Source organism: Gorilla gorilla, chromosome 18 (genome assembly GCF_029281585.2).
Source record: "Gorilla gorilla gorilla isolate KB3781 chromosome 18, NHGRI_mGorGor1-v2.1_pri, whole genome shotgun sequence".
Lineage (NCBI taxonomy): Eukaryota > Metazoa > Chordata > Mammalia > Primates > Hominidae > Gorilla > Gorilla gorilla.
The window spans coordinates 6,524,273-6,543,740 of NC_073242.2; the positions used below are offsets into that span (position 1 = coordinate 6,524,273).

The 19,468-nt window shown below is 52.2% G+C and overlaps 1 protein-coding gene across 3 annotated transcripts; it reads left to right on the forward strand.

The window, feature by feature from the left end:
- Positions 1-1,297: 1,297 nt before the first annotated feature.
- On the forward strand, positions 1,298-17,942 carry FLYWCH2 (FLYWCH family member 2). Of its 3 annotated transcripts, none has more exons than XM_063699964.1 (4): positions 1,298-1,786; positions 13,807-13,907; positions 14,938-15,357; positions 17,624-17,942. In XM_063699964.1, the coding sequence occupies exons 3-4, from the start codon at positions 15,036-15,038 to the stop codon at positions 17,722-17,724; spliced, it is 423 nt and encodes a 140-aa protein (XP_063556034.1). In that variant the 5' UTR covers positions 1,298-1,786; positions 13,807-13,907; positions 14,938-15,035; the 3' UTR covers positions 17,725-17,942. The 3 variants fall into 3 exon arrangements, with proteins under 3 accessions (XP_063556034.1, XP_063556033.1, XP_055221025.1); XM_063699963.1 differs by having other exon boundaries at positions 1,372-1,880; XM_055365050.2 differs by lacking the exon at positions 13,807-13,907 and having other exon boundaries at positions 1,399-1,880.
- The last annotated feature ends 1,526 nt before the right edge of the window (positions 17,943-19,468 follow it).

The following is a 19,468-nucleotide window of genomic DNA, read 5'->3' on the forward strand; positions in this document are numbered from 1 at the left end:
TTTGATACCAGCCTGGCCAACATGGTGAAATCCCATCTCTACAAAAATATAAAAATTAAGCATGATTACCGGTGCCTGTAATCTCAGCTACTTGGGAGGCTGAGGCGGGAAAATCACTTGAACCCGGGAGGCGGAGGTTGCAATAAGCAGAGATCACGCCACTGCACTCCAGCCTGGGCGACAGAGCGAGACTCCATCTCAAAAAAAAAAAAAAAAAAAAAATCTTTGACATCAGAGATTCATATACAAAGATATTTATAACATCATCAAGTTAAAAACAACCAGTAGTCTGTGAATGATTAATAGATAACAGCAAATAAATGCGCAAAGGTAGCTGGGCGCGGTGGCTCACTCTTGTAATCCCAGCACTTTAGGAAGCCGAGGCGGGTGGATCACCTGAGGTCAGAAGTTCGATACCAGCCTGGCCAACATGGCGAAACCCGTCTCTACTAAAAGTACAAAAATTAGCCGGGCGTGGTGGCGGGCGCCCATAATCCCGGCTACTCAGTAGGCTGAGGCATGAGAATTGCTTGAACCCGGGAGGCAGAGGTTGCAGCGAGCCGAGATCACGCCACTGCACTCCAGCCTGAGCGATAGAGCGCAATTCTCGTTTCTAAAAAAAAAAAAAAAAAAAAAGCACAAAGGCCTTGAATGACACCAGACAATGCCCGGGGAGATAGGATAGTGGGATGGGGGCAGCGGGTGCCTTGGTAGCGGAGTCCAGGGTGGGATTCAGAGACCTGCAGAGCCAGGGCCGGGAGGGGCAGGGCTGAAGAAGGGCGTGCAGCGACGCTGGCATTCGGACGTGAGAAGGCGGAAGGTGCGGGAGGCCCCAGAGGATCTCGACCTGGACCCTGGAGCCCTGGGGCGGTGGCACATTCTGCGGCCGCTTTAGAGCGAGGGGGGCGGGGCGCGGAGCCAGGCTTAGGGGGACCAAGGTGGCGGGGTGAGTGGGGGCGACCCCGAGGGGCTGGGAGAGTCGCGGTGAGCCTAGGGGGCTGTGCCGGGGCCGCTCTGGACGCTGCAGGCAAGTGTCCCAGGAAAGCAGCGCCCAGGGCCCCACAGCTCCCTGTGCCCGGAGCCAGCTCAGTCCCACTGCAGTGGGTGGCTGGAGGATGGCGAGTGTCCCGGGCACCCCTTGGGCCCGGTGAACGTGGTTGGGCAAGGAGAGGGCGGGGCCCGTGGGCACGGGTGGGCCCAATGGGCCAGGGCTGGACCAATAACGAGAAAGGATGAATGGACAGGGGCTGAACTACAGAGCGAGGGCGGGACTAATGGGCGAGGGCTGGACCAATGGGCAGGGGCTAAACTAATAGACGAGGGCTGGACCAATGGCGCGGATGAGTCTGCTGCGTCGTCAAGGATGCAGAGCTTAAAGCAAGGCAGTGGCTTCCATGAGCCTAAACACCTTCCCTCCGCACGCTCGGTATCGCGACGGGGGAGAGCAAAACCTTTAAACAAATGCTCCAGTTTTCCCCGCAGAGAGCCGGAGTCAAATCCGTGAGGAAGCCCGGGGGTCGCAGTGAAGCCCAACCCACTGCTGCTGGGAGAACCTCGCCCGCGACCCGGATCCAGGCCGCAGGTCCCCCGAGGCTCCGCCCCTGACGGCGACACTCAATCCCGGGTGTCCCCGCCCCCTTACTGTATTTTGGCCCCGCCTCCGCCCTCCGATTGGCCGGACGCCAGCTCTACGCCGCACGGGCAAGACGCGGAGGAGCGGCCCCAGCCAGAAGACAGGGCACCCGCGGCCTTGCTGCGCATGCTCGCGCTGTGACCCCGGCTTGAGGTAACAGCGCGAGCTGAGGCTGGGGCCCTTGGCGCGGAGGCTGAGGGTCCCGCCGCGGCGCTGTCGCCGGAGAGGGAGGGCACCGCTGTCGTCGGTGAGGACGGGCCCCGGCGGGCGGGGAGGGTCCTGCGTCCTCGGCATGGACGAGTCCCCGGCCCGGCTCTCTCAGGGGTCCCGAGGGCTGCGGGTGCTGAGGAGGGGTCCGCGTCCTGGTGCTCAGGCCGCCTCCTGTGGGGTTTCCCGCGATTCCCTCTTTGCCTCTCGCCCCTCCTTCCCCACCCCCTCCAGTCCCTTGTCCAAAGCCTCAACACCCCCACATGAAGGAGCTCCGCACTCGCCCGCCGGCCCCTGGCGGTGTCCGCCGCGCCCAGCGCTGCCTTCCCGGCCCCCCCCAACCCCCGCCGGCCTCCTCCCACGGTTGCAGCTCGGGAGGTCCCTGCAGGGACGGCAGCGAGTTGGAGGCGTGAGATAACTGGGGCGGGGGAGACACTCGGGGCCTCTGGGTGTGGGTATTCTTGGGAGAGGAGAGAGCCGGGGAGCTGGGACCATTTGGGCGCAGCCCAGCCCGCGTTTGATGCCAATTGCATTGGGTAAAGGAGTGAAATAAAGATTCTGAGCCCTGGTGATTAGGGGAAGGAGCTGCCGTGACTGACATTGCCATGGTGGGGAAGCTCCGCGCTGCACACCTTAGAGTAGCAGTTCTTGGCCTTCTTGGGGCAGGGGTCACTGCCGGTTTTTTAAATCTCCCTGTGAGGACGTGTACTGCACACCTTAGTGTCCCGTCATCCTGTCGGGGTCAATAACAGCCCCGCTGTGGACTGCGTGGAGCAGTAATTATTGGGGAGCAGCTGTCCATATCGTCTGGGAACTTTTGCGATGACTTCACCCTTGCCTGTCATCTATTAACATCCCCTGATAAATTCACCACTATTTCCGTTACGCAGATGAAACCTGCTGGGAGGGTAAGGGATTTGTCCTCGCGGTTGAGGATGCCGGTGCTGGTGGACATTAGTGATGTTTCTCTCCCGTGCGTATGAAGATGATTCTGTGGGTCCACCATGAGGCACCAGGCAGGGGTCCTGTCTTCCAGAACATCGTCAGTGAGGGATTGAACCTTGTATTAGTTTCCTGTTGCTGTCCTAACAAATAAGGTGGCTTAAAGCAACACAGGCCGGGCGCGGTGGCTCACGCCTGTAATCCTAGCACTTTGGGAGGCCGAGGCAGGCAGATCACAAGGTCAGGAGATAGAGACCATTCTGACTAACACGGTGCAACCCCGTCTCTACTTAAAAAAAAAAAAAAAAAAAAAATTAGTTGGGGCCGGCGCGGTGGCTCACGCCTGTAATCCCAGCACTTTGGGAGGCCAAGGAGGGTGGATCACCTGAGGTCGGGAGTTCGAGACCAGCCTGACCAACATGGAGAAACCCCGTCTCAACTAAAAATGCAAAATTAGCCGGGTGTGGTGGTGCATGCCTGTAATCCCAGCTACTTGGGAGGCTGAGACAGGAGAAAGGCTTGAACCCGGGAGGCAGAGGTTGCAGTGACCCAAGGTTGCACCACTGCACTCCAGCCTGGGCGACAAGAGCGATACTCCGTCTAAAAAACAAAAACAAAAACAAAACTCCAGGTGATTCTTAGGGATAGTGACATTGGGGAACTGCTGTTCATATGTTCATAGACTCAATTTACCTTTTTCTGAATATTTAACAACTTTATTGAGATAATTCACATACCGTGCAATTTACCCATTTAAAGTGTACGTTTCGGCCGGGCGCGGTGGCTCACGCCTGTTATCCCAGCACTTTGGGAGGCCAAGGAGGGCGGATCACGAGGTCAGGAGATCGAGACCATCCTGGCTAACACGGTGAAACCCCGTCTCTACTAAAAATACAAAAAATTAGCCAGGCCTGGTGGCAGGCGCCTGTAGTCCCAGCTACTCCGGAGGCTGAGGCAGGAGAATGGCGTGAACCTGGGAGGCGGAGCTTGCAGTGAGATCACGCCACTGCACTCCAGCCTGGGCGACAGAGCAAGACTCCGTCTCAAAAAAAAAAAAAAAAAAAATATATATATATATATATATATATATATAGTTCAGTGGCTTTAGTGTGATCACAAAGTTGTGCAACCCTCATGAAAATTCGTTTTAGGACATTTTCATCACCCCATAAAGCACATACCCACTAGTAGTCAATTCTCATTCTCCCTTTCCCCACCCCAATCCCGAGATAACCACAAATCTACGTTCTGTCTCCATAGATTTTCGTACTCTGTAGATTCTCTAGACTGTTAAGTAATTTCATGTAAATGGAATCATATAATATGTGGTCTTTTGGGTCTGGCTTCTTTTACCGAGCATAATTTCTTCAAGGTTCATTCATGTTGTAGCATAGATTTTTTTTACTGCCGAATAATGTTCCATTTTATACATGCACCACATTGTACTTATTCATTCATCCATTGATGTATATTTGGGCTGTTTCAAATATCCATCGAAACGTTTTGGCTTTTGTGAATAATGCAACTGTAACATTCATGTACACATTTTTATGTGGACATGTGTTTTCCTTTCTTCCGGGCATATAGCTAGTAGTGGAATTGCTGGGTCATAGGGTAACTCTACATTTAACCTTTTGAGGAACTGCCAGGCTGGTTTCCAAAAATGGCTGCACCATTTTACATTCCCCTCAGCAGTGTATGAGGGTTCCAGTTTCTCCTCATCCTCACCAACACTTGCTATTATCTGTTTTTTGTTTGTTTTATTATGTCCATCCTAGTGGTGTGAAGTGATATCTCACTGTGGTTTTGATTTGCATTTCCCTGGTGACTAATGATGTTGAGCATCTTCTCATATATTAGCCATTTGTATATCTTCTTTAGAGAAAGGCCTGTTTGGAGCCTTTGCCCATTATTATTATTATTGTTATTATTATTTTTTTTTTGATGGAGTACCACTTTGTTGCCCAGGCTGCAGTGCAGCGCAGTGCAGTGGCGCCACCTCGGCTCACTGAAACCTCCACCTCCCGGGTTCAAGCAATTCTCATGCTGCGCAGCCTCCTGAGTAGCTGGGATTACAGGCATGTTCCACCATGCCACCAATTCAAAAAAGAAAATAATTTTTGTATTTTTAGTAGAGACAGGGTTTCACTATGTTGTCTAGGCTGATCTCGAACTCCTGACCTCAGGTGATCCTCCTGCCTCAGCCTCCCTAAGTGCTGGGATTACAGGCGTGAGCCACCACGCCCTGCCCCTTTGCCCTTTTTTTTTTTTTTTTTTTTTTTTTTTTGAGGCGGATTTTGCTCTTGTTGTCCAGGCTGGAGTGCAATGGTGCAATCTCAGCTTACCGCAACCTCCGCCTCCTGGGTTCAAGCAATTCTCCTGTCTCAGCCTTCTGAGTAGCTGGGATTACAGGCATGTGCCACCACGCTTGGCTAACTTTGTATTTTTAGTAGAGACAGGGTTTCTCCATGTTGGTCAGGCTGGTCTCGAACTCCCGACCTCAGGTGATCCACCTGCCTCGGCCTCCCAAAGTGCTGGGATTACAGGTGTGAGCCACCATGCCCAGCCGCCCATTTTTAAATTGTTTGTTTGTTTGCTTGTTTATTACTGAGTTGTAAGAGTTCTTTATAAATTCCAGATATAAGTCCCTTATCAGATATATGATTTGCAAACACTTTTTCCCATTCTATGGGTTATCTCTTAACTTTCAAAAGTTTTATGGCTAAAACACAAAACTCTTAAACTTAGTTGAAGTCCAGTTTATTTCTTCATTGGTTGTTTGTGCCTTTCATTATATTGAAGAAAGCTTTGCCTAATCTAAGGTTATGAGAATTTAGTTTTTCTTTTAAAAAAGTTTTATTACTGTAGCTCTTGTAATAAACTGTAATTTTTTGTTTTTTCGTTGTTTTGAGACAGGATCTCACTCTGTCACCCAAGCTGGAGTGCAGTGGTGCAATCTCGGCTCACTGCAACCTCCGCCCCACTGGCTTAAGCAATCCTTCCACCTCAGCTTCCCAAGTAGCTGGGACCACAGGTGCACACCACCATGCCCAGCTTTTTTTTTTTTTTTTTTTTTTTTTTGGTATTTTTAGTAGAGATGAGGTCTCGCCATGTTGCCCAGACTAGACTTGAACTCCTGAGCTGAAGAGATCTGCCCACCTCAGCCTCCCAAAGTGCTAGGTTTATAGGCATGAGCCACCATGCCTAGCCATATAATTTATTTAGAGTTAATTTTTGTATATGCTGTGAGGAAAGCATACAACTTCATTCTTTTGTATTGGATATTCAGTGGTCCTAGCATTTAATGTTTGTTTTTATTATTATTATTTTTTTTTTTTTGAGACAGAGTCTTGCTCTGTCACCCAGGCTGGAGTACAGCAGCACAATCATAGCTTACTGCAGCCTTGACCTCCCAGGCTCAAGCAACGCTCCCACCTCAGCCTCCCAAGTTGCTGGAACTACATATGTGCCCCACCACCCTGGTTAATAATATTTTTTGTAGAGATGGGATCTCACTATATTGCCTAGGCTGGTCTGGAACTCCTGGGCTCAAACGATCCTCCTACATCACCCTCCCAAAGTACTGGAATTACAAGCATGAGCCACCACGCCTGGCCCAACATTTGTCGTTAAGACTATTTTCCCTCCACAGAACTGTCTTGCCACCTTTGCTGAAAATCAGTTCACCATATATGTAAGAGTGTATTTCTGGACTCTCAGTTCTATTCTGTTGGTCTCTGTGTCTGTGTTTTGTTTGTCTGTTTGTTTGTTTGTTTTTTAAGAGGTGGAGTCTCGCTCTGTTGCCCAGGCTGGAGTGTAGTGGCACGATCTCGGCTCACTGCAACCTCCGCCTCCCGGGTTCTAGCAATTCTCCTGCCTCAGCCTTCCAAGTAGCTGTGACTATAGTTGCATGCCGCCACACTCAGCTAATTTTTTGTATTTTTAGTAGAGATGGAGTTTCACCATGTTGCTCACGCTGGTCTCAAACTCGCGAGTTCAGGCAACCCACCCACCTCGGCCTCCCAAAGTGCTGGGATTACAGGCATGAGCCACTGTGCCCAGCCTGTGTCGGTCTTTATGCCAGTACCACATTGTATTGATTACTGTAGCTTTGTGATAATATATTTTGAGATAGAGATGTGTCCATCCTGCAAGTTTTTTTTTTTTCAAGATTGTTTTTGCTATTCTGGGTTCCTTGAATTTTCATATGAATTTTAGGACCAGCTTGTCAGTTTCTCCAAAAAAAAAAAAAAAAAGCCAGCTGGAATTAAGAATCTATAGATCAATGTCAGAAGTGTTGTCATCTTAACAATATCAAGTTTTCAAATCCATGAACATGGGATGTCTTTCAATTTGTTTAGGGCTTCTTTAATTTCTTTCAACAATGTCATGATCTTCTTGGGGAACCTGAAGCCCAGTAGGTGCTCCAGTCCTGTGGGCTGACCAGCTTGACCAGCTAAGCCTCTTATCCTGGAGGAAGTCCCAGGACTGGCTTCTTCTTGGCTACCTTGTCCTCCAAATGGAGAGTATGAGATCTTCATAACCTTCACTTCTCTGAGATTCTGTAGAACTATTTCTCTGCAGCTTCATGAGCTAGAGCAAATATCATGGTTTTTAAGAGCAGAAGTAACTTTTTAAGTTAAAAAGTCATTGAAGCAAATTTACTATTGCACTACTTAGGAGGTGTGCATGGGACTAATTGTAGAAAAGAAATATTTGTCATTTTTGAAAATGAGGTATTAAACACTATGATTAACTGAAATTTGATATTCAGAAAAGTATCACTTGTGTTTTTCCAGAACACATGAAAATGATTCATAAAACACGGTTCCTACCAGGCAACCTTTGTCAGGGCCATTTTGCTCAAAATTTGGTGTTTTTTTTTGTTGCTGTTGTTGTTGTTTGTGTGTGTGTATACATGTGTATACAGTCATTTTTCAATCTGTTCTAACCTTTACTTTTTTTTTTTTTTTTTGAGACGGAGTCTCGCTCTGTCACACAGCTTGGAATACAGTGGCGCGATCTCGGCTCACTGCAAGCTCCGCCTCCCGGGTTCACGCCATTCTCTTGCCTCAGCCTCCCGAGTAGCTGGGACTACAGGCGCCCGCCACCATGCCCGGCTAATTTTTTGTATTTTTAGTAGAGACGGGGTTTCACCGTGTTAGCCAGGATGGTCTCGATCTCCTGACCCTGTGATCCAACCGCCTTAGCCTCCCAAAGTGCTGGGATTGGAGGCATGAGCCACTGCGCCCGGCCAACCTTTACTTTTAAAGAAAAAGCACTAGAAAAGACTATATTAAAAAAAAAAAAAAAACACCTGAAAAAGAGCAAAGTTGCTTATGCTGGGTTTTCTGTGATAAAATAGTTAATGTTTTGGGTCATATTAATGCAGCTTGCTACTTACCTTTAAAAAAAACTTTTTATTTTGGAATTATTTTAGCTTTATAGAAAAGTCCCAGAGGCAGTACAGAGTCCCTATAGATCCTCCCCACCCCCAGCTTCCCCTCATGTTAACATCTCATATAATAAATTATTGTTGGTACAAGACTACAGAACTGGGCACAGTGGCTCACACCTGTAATCAAGAACTTTGGGAGGCCAAGGCAAGCAAATCTCTTGAGGTCAGGAGTTCGAGACCAGTCTGGACAACATGGTGAAACCCTGTCTCTATTAAAAATACGATAATTAGCCAGGCGTAGTGGTGCGTGTCTGTAGTCTCAGCTACTTGGGAAGCTGAGGTGGGAGGATCACTTTGAGCCCATGAGTGTGAGGTTACAATGAGCCATGGTTGTATCACTGCACTCCAAGCAATATACCAAGACCCTGTCTCTCAAAAAAAGAAAAAAGATAACTAACCTATAGACTTTATTTGGATTTCATCTGTTTTCACTAATGCCCTTTTTGTGTTCGGGGGTATAATCTGGGATCTGATCCCACATTCATTTTTGTGTGCGTGTGTGTGTTTTTTTGTTTTTGTTTTTTTTGTTTTTGTTGTTTTTTGGTTTTTCTGAGTTGGAGTCTCGCTCTGTTGCCCAGGCTGGAGTGCAGTGGCGAGATCTTGGCCCACTGCAACCTCTGCCTCCCAGGTTAAAGCAGTTCTTCTGTGTCTGCCTCCTGAGTAGCTGGGATTACTAGGTGCGCAGCACCATGCCTAATTTTTTTTTTTTTTTTTTTTTTTTTGAGACAATGTTTTGCTCTTGTTGCCCAGGCTGGAGTGCAGTGGCGCGATCTTGGCTCACTGCAATCTCCACCTTCTGATTTCAAGCGATTCTCCTGCCTCAGCCTCCCGAGTAGCTGGGATTACAGGTGCCTGCCACCACACCTGGCCAATTTTTTTTTTTTGTATTTTTAGTAGAGACGAGGTTTCTCCATGTTGGCCAGGTTGTCTCGAACTTCTGACCTTGTGATCCATCTGCCTCAGCCTCCCAAAGTGCTGGGATTACAGGCATGAGCCACTGCGCCCAGCCATGCCTGACTAATTTTTATATTTTTACTGGAGACGGAGTTTAGCCATGTTAGCCAGGCTGATCTTGACCTCTTGACCTCAAGTAATCCACCCACCTCAACCCCCCAGAGTTCTGGAATTACAAACGTCAGCCACCTCGCCCAGCCCAGATTGTCATCTTTGGAAATGCACTAAGCCCAGCCAACAATCAAGGGAGGGGACTTAAGCTCCATTTCCTGGAGGGGGAAGTGTCCGCACATACTGTTTAGAATTCCTCTTAAGGAAGATTTGTCCCTTCTCCAACATTTATGTATTCAGTTATTTATATCAGCTTGGACTCATGGATATTTATTTTGTTATCTGGGTTATAATCCCGACCACTGGCTTCTAAGGCAGGACCTCAGCTCTGAGGATCAGTTTTCTTTGTAACTGGCATTTCTGACTTCAAGCATCTGCTGCCCAAGGCCATTGGCTCTGGACCAGGCCTCCACCTCCCCAGGGACAGAGTGGAGTGATGGGGACACTGGGAAGGGAGGTTGTTGGGTAGCAGTAATAGAGGTCAGGGTTAACATAATAGGACTTTTTTTCCTGACTCAGGTCCCAGGTCAAGGACCAAGGACGTGGCTCTGGGCAGATCACTTCTGTGCCAGGCGCAGGCAGGAGGACCAGAGTGGCAGGGTTCTCTCTCTCTCTCTTTTATTTTATTTTTATTTTATTTATTTATTTTTTGAGATGGAGTCTTGCCCTATCGCCCAGGCTGGAGTGCGGTGGCTCAATCTCGGCTCACTGCAAGCTCCGCCTCCCAGGTTCACCCCATTCTCTTGCCTCAGCCTCCCGAGTAGCTGGGACTACAGGCGCCCGCCACCACGCCCGGCTAATTTTTTTGTATTTTTAGTAGAGATGGGGTTTCACCGTGTTAGCCAGGATGGTCTCGATCTCCTGACCTCGTGATCCACCCGCCTTGCCTCCCAAAGTGCTGGGATTATAGGCGTGAGCCACCGCGCCTGACCTCTCTCTTTTATTTTATTTAATTAATTAATTTATTTTTTATAGTGATGATGTCTCGCTATGTTGCCCAGGCTGGTCTGGAACTCCTGGGCTTAAGTGATCCTCCCGCCTTGCTCATGCTTCTGACCAGCCAGCTGCAATCTCAGGTTGCTATGACCCCTTCCTTGGGTTAAATCATTTCCTAGAGCGGCCCAAAGAACTCAAGGAAACAATGCCAGGCACGGTGGCTCATGCCTGTAATCCCAGCACTTTGGGAGGCTGAGGCCGGTGGATCACTTGAGGTTGGGAGTTCGAGACCAGCCTTGCCAACATGGTGAAACCCTGTCTCAACTGAAAATACAAAGATTAGCTGGGTGTAGTGGCCGGCGCTTGTAATCCCAGCTACTCGGGAGGCTGAGGCAGGAGAATTGCTTGAACCTGGGAGGTGGAGGTTGCAGTGAGCTGAGATTGCGACATTGCACTCCAGCCTGGGTGACAAGAGTGAGACTTCATCTCAAAAAAACAAACTATTTACAGGCCAGGTGTAGTAGCTCATGCCTGTAATCCCAGCACTTTGGGAGGCTGAGGCGGGTGGATACCTGAGGTCAGGAGTTCGAGACCAGCTTGGCCAACATGGTGAAACCCCATCTCTACTAAAAATACAAAAAATTAGCCAGGCATGGTGGTGCACACCAGTAATCCCAGCTATTTGTGAGGCTGAGACAGGAGAATATCTTGAACCCAGGAGGCAGAAGTTGCAGTGAGCCAAGATCACACCACTGCACTCCAGCCTGGGAGACAGAACAAGACTCCATCTCAAAAAAAAAAAAAAAAACAATTTATCTACATTTACCATTTTATTATAAAGGACACAGATGAAAATATAAATGCAGCTGGGCATAGTGGCTCATGCCTGTAATCCCAGCACTTTGGGAGGCTGAGGCGGGTGGATCAGGAGGTCAACAGATCGAGACCATCCTGGCCAACATGGTGAAACCCCGTATCTACTAAAAATATAAAAATTAGGAGGGCACGGTGGCACACGCCTGTAGTCCCAGCTATGTAGGAGGCTGAGGCAGGAGGATCACTTGAACCCAGGAGGTGGAGGTTGCAGTGATCCGAGATCACGCCACTGCACTCCAGCCTGGTGACAGAACCAGATTCTGTCTCAAAAAATAAAATAACTAAAATTTATATATATTTTAAATATATATATTATATATAACATATATATTATATATGACATATATATTATATATAACATATATTATATGTGACATATATATGTCATATACATATATATGTCATATATATACCATATAATATATGTATATATGTCATATATCGTATATAATATATATTATATATGTCACATATATACATATATTTTATTTATATATTTATACACACATATAAACGCAGCAGCACGTATGGGAGGGGCTCAGTTTCCATTCCCACCCACTCCCAACTCCCACACACCCCTCCAAGGACTCCATGTGTTCCTGGAAGCTCTCGGAACCCTCTCCTTTTGGGTTTTTATGGAGGCTTCATTACATAGGCATGATTGAACCATAGGCCATTGGTGATGAACTTAACCTTCAGGCCCTCTCCCTTTCCTGGAGTTTGGAGGTGGGGCTGAAAGTCCCAACCCTCTAACCCTGCCTTGGTCTTTCTGGTGACCAGCCCCACTGAAGCAGCCCAGGGGCTGCCAGCCACCAGTCAGTGCCTAAGCATACAAAAAGACATCATTTTGGAGATTCCAGGAATTTTAGGAATTATGTACTGGGAGAGAGGGTCAAACACCAAATATATATTTCACAACATGAAAGAGCCCAATTTACGTATTTCACGATTCCCTTCTTGTTACAACTTAACGAGATTTTTTTATTTTCCTGACTTTTCGCTTTGGAGAATTAGTCAATAGTTTAGGTCTGTCTTGTTCGTTTACTATGGGGTGTGAATTTAAGATGGGGCTGACGTCACTTTGGGGCCCTTTTCTTTTCTTCTTCTTCTTTTTTTTTTTTTTTCTGAGACGGAGTCTCGCTCTGTCGCCCAGGCTGGAGTGCAGTGGCAGGATCTCGGCTCACTGCAAGCTCCGCCTCCCAGGTTCACGCCATTCTCCTGCCTCAGCCTCCCGAGTAGCTGGGACTACAGGCGCCCGCCACCACGCCGGGCTAATTTTTTGTATTTTTAGTAGAGACGGGGTTTCAACATGTTAGCCAGGATGGTCTCGATCTCCTGACCTTGTGATCCGCCCGCCTCGGCCTCCCAAAGTGCTGGGATTACAGGCGTGAGCCACCGCGCCCGGCCCCTTTGGGGCCCTTTTGTACAGCTCAGAGTTGGCCTGGCTGCAGGGCTGGGACTATGGAATGGCAAGGAGGTGCCTCAGGTGCCAAATATTAGGTTGGTGAAAATTAATTGCGGTTTTCTCATTGAAAGCAATGGCAAAACCGCAGTTACTTTTGCACTAACCTAATATAAGAAGGCGTGCAGTCTGGGGGTCAGAGTGAGTGTGGAGGTCTCGGGGAATGGCCGCCGGCCTGGAGGAGGTTGCTAGGTCTGGGTCCCTGCCAGCCTTGTGGGGACCAACTGCTGTATCTTGCAGGAATTTGCACGCTGTGTATGCAAGAGGCTGCATCTTTTTTGGAGTCTGGGAGCGCTGCAGTGGCAGAACCGACACGGCGGGAGGCGCTAGAGGACCCGGGGTGGACTCGGATGTGGGGTCAGGGAACCTGGCATTTATTCCTGCCCGGACCGCCCACTCATGCTGCGGAGTTGGGAGGCATGGGGAGATCGGCCGCCAGAGGGACGTGCGCCGTAGCCAATCAGCGTGTGAAGCAGGGCGCTATGTGGTTGGGGCCTCCCGTAACCCTTTACCGCCCCAGAGTGGCCCCCAGGTCCCCGGCATCCCCACATCGCCCTGTGAGGCAGATGAGCAGAGCCAGAAGGGCCGCACGGGAGGAACAGGGGTTGGCTTGTCCGGAGGCGGACGGATAACGCGACCCCGATCCCTGCGGTACTCTGCAGTCATGTGAGTCGCCGCCTGGCGCATTTCTTCAAGTGCCCACCCCCTCGAGAAGGTGCCCCTGGGGTGGGGGCTTCACATCTGCTTTTGTTTAGTGGTCAGAGGACTACAGAGGGAAGCTCTCAGGACAAGGCCCCCAACCCTGTACTCCAGCCCTGCATCCTTAGGCCCCTCTCATGGACAATAGGGTCTTAGAAAAAGCGCCAGGGTGCTGGGCATGGACCCCTCAGGCCAGACGCATTGGGAGGGGTCCAAGGAAACCATGAGAACCTCAAGCCCAGGTTGGGGAATCTGCCCGAGGGGAAAGTGGGTGTCTCTGGGCCTTGTCCTGCCTGGGTCCTGGACAGGGGGCTCGGTGGCTGCCCAGGCTGCAGTCTTGTGTCTAGGCAAAAACTGTAAGCTGGGAAAGACCCCATCGTCTGCCCACCACGAAGTCGCCCCCCCAAAAGACAGAAAGGCCACCCCACACTGGCCTGGAGCCCCAGTCCTGAGGTGCTGCAGCACCAGTGTGGGGTGGCCCGGCACTTGCCCCTACAGGGTTACAACCCATCCTTTCTGCTTCTCCAGGCCAGAAGCCAAGGAGTCCTCAGTGACCGTGGGATCCACGACATCTCCACATCGCTGTCCCCACCCAGCCAGGGCAGCGCCAGCACTAGCTCAGACGCAAGGTTGGTGTGAGAACCAGCGGGCGTGGCCGGGCGCGGTGGCTCACGCTTGTAATCCCAGCACTTTGGGAGGCCGAGGCGGGCAGATCATGAGGTCAGGAGATCGAGACCACGGTGAAACCCCGTCTCTAATAAAAATACAAAAAATTAGCCGGGCGTGGTGGCGGGCGCCTGTAGTCCCAGCTACTCGGAGAGGCTGAGGCAGGAGAATGGAGTGAACCCGGGAGGCGGAGTTTGCAGTGAGCCAAGATCGTGCCACTGCACTCCAGCCTGGGCGACAGAGCGAGACTCCGTCTCCAAAACAAACACAAAAAGAACCAACGAGCGGAGGAGCATGTGGGCCTTCAGACGGGGATGCGGCTGGATCTGGTTGTCCCACCTGCCGGGGCCAGCTGCAGTGCTGTGGTCTGCAAAGTGCTGGCAGGTGCCTGGCCCATGCTCCCTGTGACAACACAAACTGAGCTAATGTCCCCAGAGTGTTTAGCTCTGATGCTTGGTGCCCAGGGACACTGATGTCTGTTAACATGGACAAAGTACACCAGATGCTGTGTGGTCATGGGCTCTGTGTCCACTCCATCTCTGCCACTCTGTGGCTGTGTGGATCACCCTGGCATGTCTCAGTGTCCTCAACTGTGACTGGGTCCATAAGAACAGCCTGCTGTTGTAACAGGGGTGGGAGGGGGGACTGGAAACAGTCCTCAGGGTGGAAACCCTTCGTCCGTGCTCAGCATGTGAGAGGCCCATTGGTAGTGGCTGAGCTCTTAGTCCATTAGTCACTCTGATGGCCCCTTGTGGAGGGTGTTTATTGTGCACATTTTCCAGATGGGGAAAGTGGGGTTGGATGGGGGTGACGTACCCAAGGCTGCCAGGAGAGGAACTGGCAGAGCAGAAGCCTAGTTCCATCAGGCCCCCTGCCAGTCTTGGCCCCAGCGAGCAGTGAGGCAGCCCCATCTGCCCCACCTCCCTCCCAGATCCACGTCTAGAGCCCCGCTAAGGGCTTCCACCACTGACAGGATTTTGCTTCCTTCCTTAGGACGGAACCGCTGGACTCCAGGTTCCTTGCCTGGGAGTAGGAGAAATCCACCTGCTGGGGGCTGAGTGTGGCCTGAGGGACAGGCCCTGGGTCCCGGGATGCCCCTGCCCGAGCCCAGCGAGCAGGAGGGTGAGAGTGTGAAGGCCAGCCAGGAGCCATCCCCCAAGCCAGGCACAGAAGTCATCCCGGCAGCCCCCAGGAAGCCCAGAAAGTTCTCCAAACTGGTCCTGCTCACAGCCTCCAAAGACAGCACCAAGGTGGCGGGGGCCAAGCGCAAGGGCGTGCACTGTGTCATGTCCCTAGGGGTGCCCGGCCCCGCCACCCTTGCCAAGGCCCTCCTCCAGACCCACCCCGAGGCCCAGCGGGCCATTGAGGCAGCCCCTCAGGAGCCTGAGCAGAAACGGAGCAGGCAGGACCCAGGTGAGGCTCCACAGCGGCCCCCCAGGACAGCTCGGCACCTCCCAGGGTGGCCCCCACAGCCGCGCTGACTCCGTCAGGCGCTTCTCCCTGTGGTGCGGGTCCTCGTTCCCTGACTTTGACCACGTGTGGAGAGCAGTGGCACAGGGGTTAGGGCACAGGCCTGGGCATCCCCCTACCTCCACCTCTGCCTCTGAGCGGCTGTGCCTCTCTGCGTCTGTTCCCCACTCTGGAATGAGCTGCCCACTGGCTCCTTCACAAGGGAGGGTCTGAGGGTGCGGCGGGGCCCACAGGCAGCTGCCGTCAACTTCAAGGTCTTGGCTCGCAGCTGCTCGATGAGGGTCTCTAAGACCAGGGGCTTGATGGGTCACCTTTCCATATGTTCTAGAGAGCTTCTTTTGTCTTGCTCACCGTTCAGTCACTTAGTAACATCCACTGAACAGCAGCTGTGTGCAGGCTGGGCTCTGGAGACTCGAGGCACGCAGGATGAGACTCTCAGCAGACTTAGGCAGTGACCTCAGCCTGGCTCTCCGGGACTGCCCCTGCTCTCCCTACCTCCTCTGCACAATCACCCCCCACCAAGCCTCCGGGGAGATACAGCTCAGGGCTCACAGGTCCCATGGGAGAGTGGGGCTGGGGGTGTGGCCCTAGCTGCTGCGGGCTGGCTGGAGGTGATGGGGCAGGTTCATTCCCTGTGCTTTACTGTGGAAGTGATGGGATGGATGGAGGCACTGAGCATCTTCAGTCCCTGCTCCCACTCCCCAGGGCCCTTGGCTCTGCCCCTGCTGTGTACTAGACCTTTCAGCTAGACTTGGGGAACATAGTCAGGTGGGCCATGGTAGCAGAGATGGGATGAGAGCAGGGCTGCCCCTTTCCCTGCACCCAGCTCTCCCTGAGGTGGCCCAGGCCCTGCCCTGCTGTCCCCTGCAGGAGGACAGGTCCCCTCCTGGCCCCACAGCAGGTCCTGCCTCTGGGCTCTACCAGGGCAGGCAGCGGTGGGGGCAGGGCCCTAGGCAGCAGAGGAAATGGGCTGGGTACACCTTTTGAACTGGAAGTTCCAGGGAGATGGGGCAGGGGGCTGCCCAGTGGGTGGGAAGAAGATGAGTTGGGGTTTCTTCCCAACTGGGAGTGGGCTCTGCCATGCCCTGAGAAGAAGAAAAGTCGTAGCAGGTGGCCTTGGCTTGTGACCTCTGAACAGGTGGCCCCTGGGGTCAGCCAGGGTACTCAGCCTGGCAGCCCATTGTGAGAAAACGGGGTGCTCTTAGGGTTCCTTCGGTTTGCTGGCCGTGCAGGGACCCTGCCTCACTGATGGAAATTGAGGGGTGAGTGGCCTGAGGTCACAGAGGGTCACAGCCCCACAGCCTCCCTGGAGCTGAGACCCCAGAATGCCTGAGATGGTGGTGTCCGCAGCCACAGGCTTGGAGCTTTCAAGGAACCTAATGGACCCCTCGGCCTCCATCCCTCTGCTGGAGTCTCAGGCCTGGTGTGAGCAGTGCTCTGGGACTCAGAGGGACCCCGTCCTCCCAGAGCCGGTGGAAGTGCCTGGCTCTCACTGCGAAGCCCCCACCATCCAGTCCTGCTCTGAGAGCCTCTGTGTGTCCCCCTGGCTTCTCCTGCCAACCCTGGGCAGAGGATGCAGTCCCCATGGCCTGTGGGAGGCAGGGCTCAGAGGAGTGAAGTCGCCACCCTGAGGCCACCAGGAGGTCCCTGCAGAGGGCAGAGGGGGTTGGAGTCTGGCTCAGGGTCTGTTACACCTGAGCTCTGTGGAATGAGACCATCTCAAGGTCTTCCCAGCCCCTTTGAGACTCCTGCTCACTGCTGGGATCCATCTAGGCCTGGGGCCATGGTGCCTTTGTGAGAATTGGAGCACAGCCATCTTCGCCAGATGAAAGGCAGAGCAGGGCTCCATCAGGCGCCAGGGGTCCCACAGGCAATCACCCTCAGGCATCGACCACCCCCACCTGCCAACTCCTCCATCCTTCCACCCCCACCCCAGGTCCAGCAGAGGCGATGGGTGCGGCTTCCCAGTGCTCAGCACAAACTTGGCCTCAAGCTTCCTGGAAATGACTTTAGCAGCTTTTGTGGCCCTGGCCTGGTGGCCTTGGGAGCAGCGTCCCTGAGTGGCAGTCACTTCTCAGTCAGGCAGAGGCTTCTGGCCCTGGAGCATCCACTGGTTGGGGTGATAGTGAGGCCTGGTAGACCCCCAACAGCCAAGCTGAGCCCTCCCGTCTCCATTGACACCAGCCTGATCCACCCTCTTCTCTCGCAGGCACAGACAGAACAGAAGACAGTGGATTAGCAGCGGGGCCTCCTGAGGCTGCCGGGGAGAACTCTGCCCCCTGCTCTGTGGCGCCCGGCAAGTCCCTGTAACCTTGACAACAGGCGCATCCTCCCAGGCCACCAACCCAGCCATAGGCTCTTCTCTGTCCGCAGGGCTTCTGGGGCCAAATGGGTGAATCTTTGCTTTCAACATTGTGTAATTTCTTTCTTTTCTTTTTTTTTTTTTTTAGATCAAGTATAAGTTACTTTTGTAAGCAGAAAAATACTTTCAAACAAGAATAAAAGAAGCTGTTCGCTAGACCCCATAATGGGCAGGTTTTAAACATTCCAGGCTTCTGGGTCCTTTGAGGCTCAGCTCTGATGCCACCACCCCTGGGTCTCCGCACCCCAGCCCTTACTGGGCCCTTCCAAAGTGCCCCTTAGTCACTGCCCTCCCTGACCCAAGTCTCGCTTCCTCCATGAAGCCTCCCAGACTGACAGCTCCCAGGCACTAAGGGAGCTCAGGCTTGCTGAGAATGGTAGCTCCAGGATTCTGCTGAGGGAGAGGTAGGCCTGCAGCTCATGGGTGGGTTCAGGGAGGAACCTGACAAAAGCACATGCGGCCTGCCTGTCATGTTCTTTCCAGGGGGCTTGTGGGCTGAGGAAACCTGAGTTCCTGCCCTGGCCTCCTGGGTGCCACCCCTGCTGGAGGGGAGATGAAGGAAGCACAGCTACCCTACTTGAGCTCCCAAGTCAGCGAGCCTCCAGGAGGTTTTCCATGAGTCCTCATTCTTTGACAACTGCCTCTGGGCTCAAGGCAATGTTAGGGTTTTGTTTGTTTGTTTTGAGGCGGAGTTTCACTCGTCGCATAGGCTGGAGTGCAGTGGCACGATCTGGACTCACTGCAACCACCACCTCCCAGGTTCAAGCGATTCCCTTGACTCAGCCTCCTGAGTAGCTGGGATTACAGGCACCTGTCACCACGCCCGGCTAATTTTTATATATTTAGTAGAGATGGGGTTTCACCACATTGGCCAGGCTGGTCTTGAACTCCTGACCTCAGGTAATCTGCCTGCCTCAGCCTCCCAAAGTGCTGGGATTACAGGCATGAGCCACCATGCCCGGCCCTGATTTTATATTCAGATGGCTTCTGTGTTCTCCACCATGCTTTCTCCTTTCCCAAGTGTTTTTTTGTTTGTTTGTTTTGTTTTGTTTTGTTTTGTTTTTTGAGATGGGGTCTCACTATGTAGCCCAGGCTGGAGTGCAATGGTGTGATCTCAGCTCACTGCAACTGCCGCCTCCCAGGTTCAAGCGATTCTCCTGCTTCAGCCTCCCAAGTAGCTGGGATTACAGGTGTGCACCACCATGCCTGGCTGTTTTTGTATTTTTAGTAGAGATGGGGTTTCACCATGTTGGCCAGGTTGGTCTGGAACTCTGGACCTCAGGTGATCTGCCTGCCTCGGCCTCCCAAAGTGCTGGGATTACAGGTGTGAGCCACTGCTCCAGGCCTGTTCCCAAGTACCCTTGGCTGTCTGTTCTTGTCAGATGTTAAGGAAACCTGAGGATGTCAGGGCAGGATGTTTCGGGTGCAACCTCAAGAAGTGGGAGTGAGGAAAAGGAGGCCGGGGTGGGTCAGAGGGCAGGGTCACTGTGGGGCGCGTCTGCCCTGTACTCAGTGTGGCACCATCGGGCCCCTCCTGCTGTTGCCTGGGAAGCCTTACCCAGCAGTGAGGGGTGGCTGTGGAGCAGCAGGGCCGGGAGCGGGGGAGCATTTTTGGTGCCATCTTAAGTGGAGTTGGGGGAACAACAAAGGTGCCCCTGGGCCTGAGTCTTTCAGTGGCGCTGGCAGTCGGCC

Bases quoted from the DNA above. Each gene is read 5' to 3' on its own strand.
- FLYWCH2 (XM_063699964.1), top strand. From the start codon at position 15,036: ATGCCCCTGCCCGAGCCCAGCGAGCAGGAGGGTGAGAGTGTGAAGGCC. The intron at 15,358-17,623 runs GTGAGGCTCCAC...CTTCTCTCGCAG, and splicing joins ACGGAGCAGGCAGGACCCAG to GCACAGACAGAACAGAAGAC.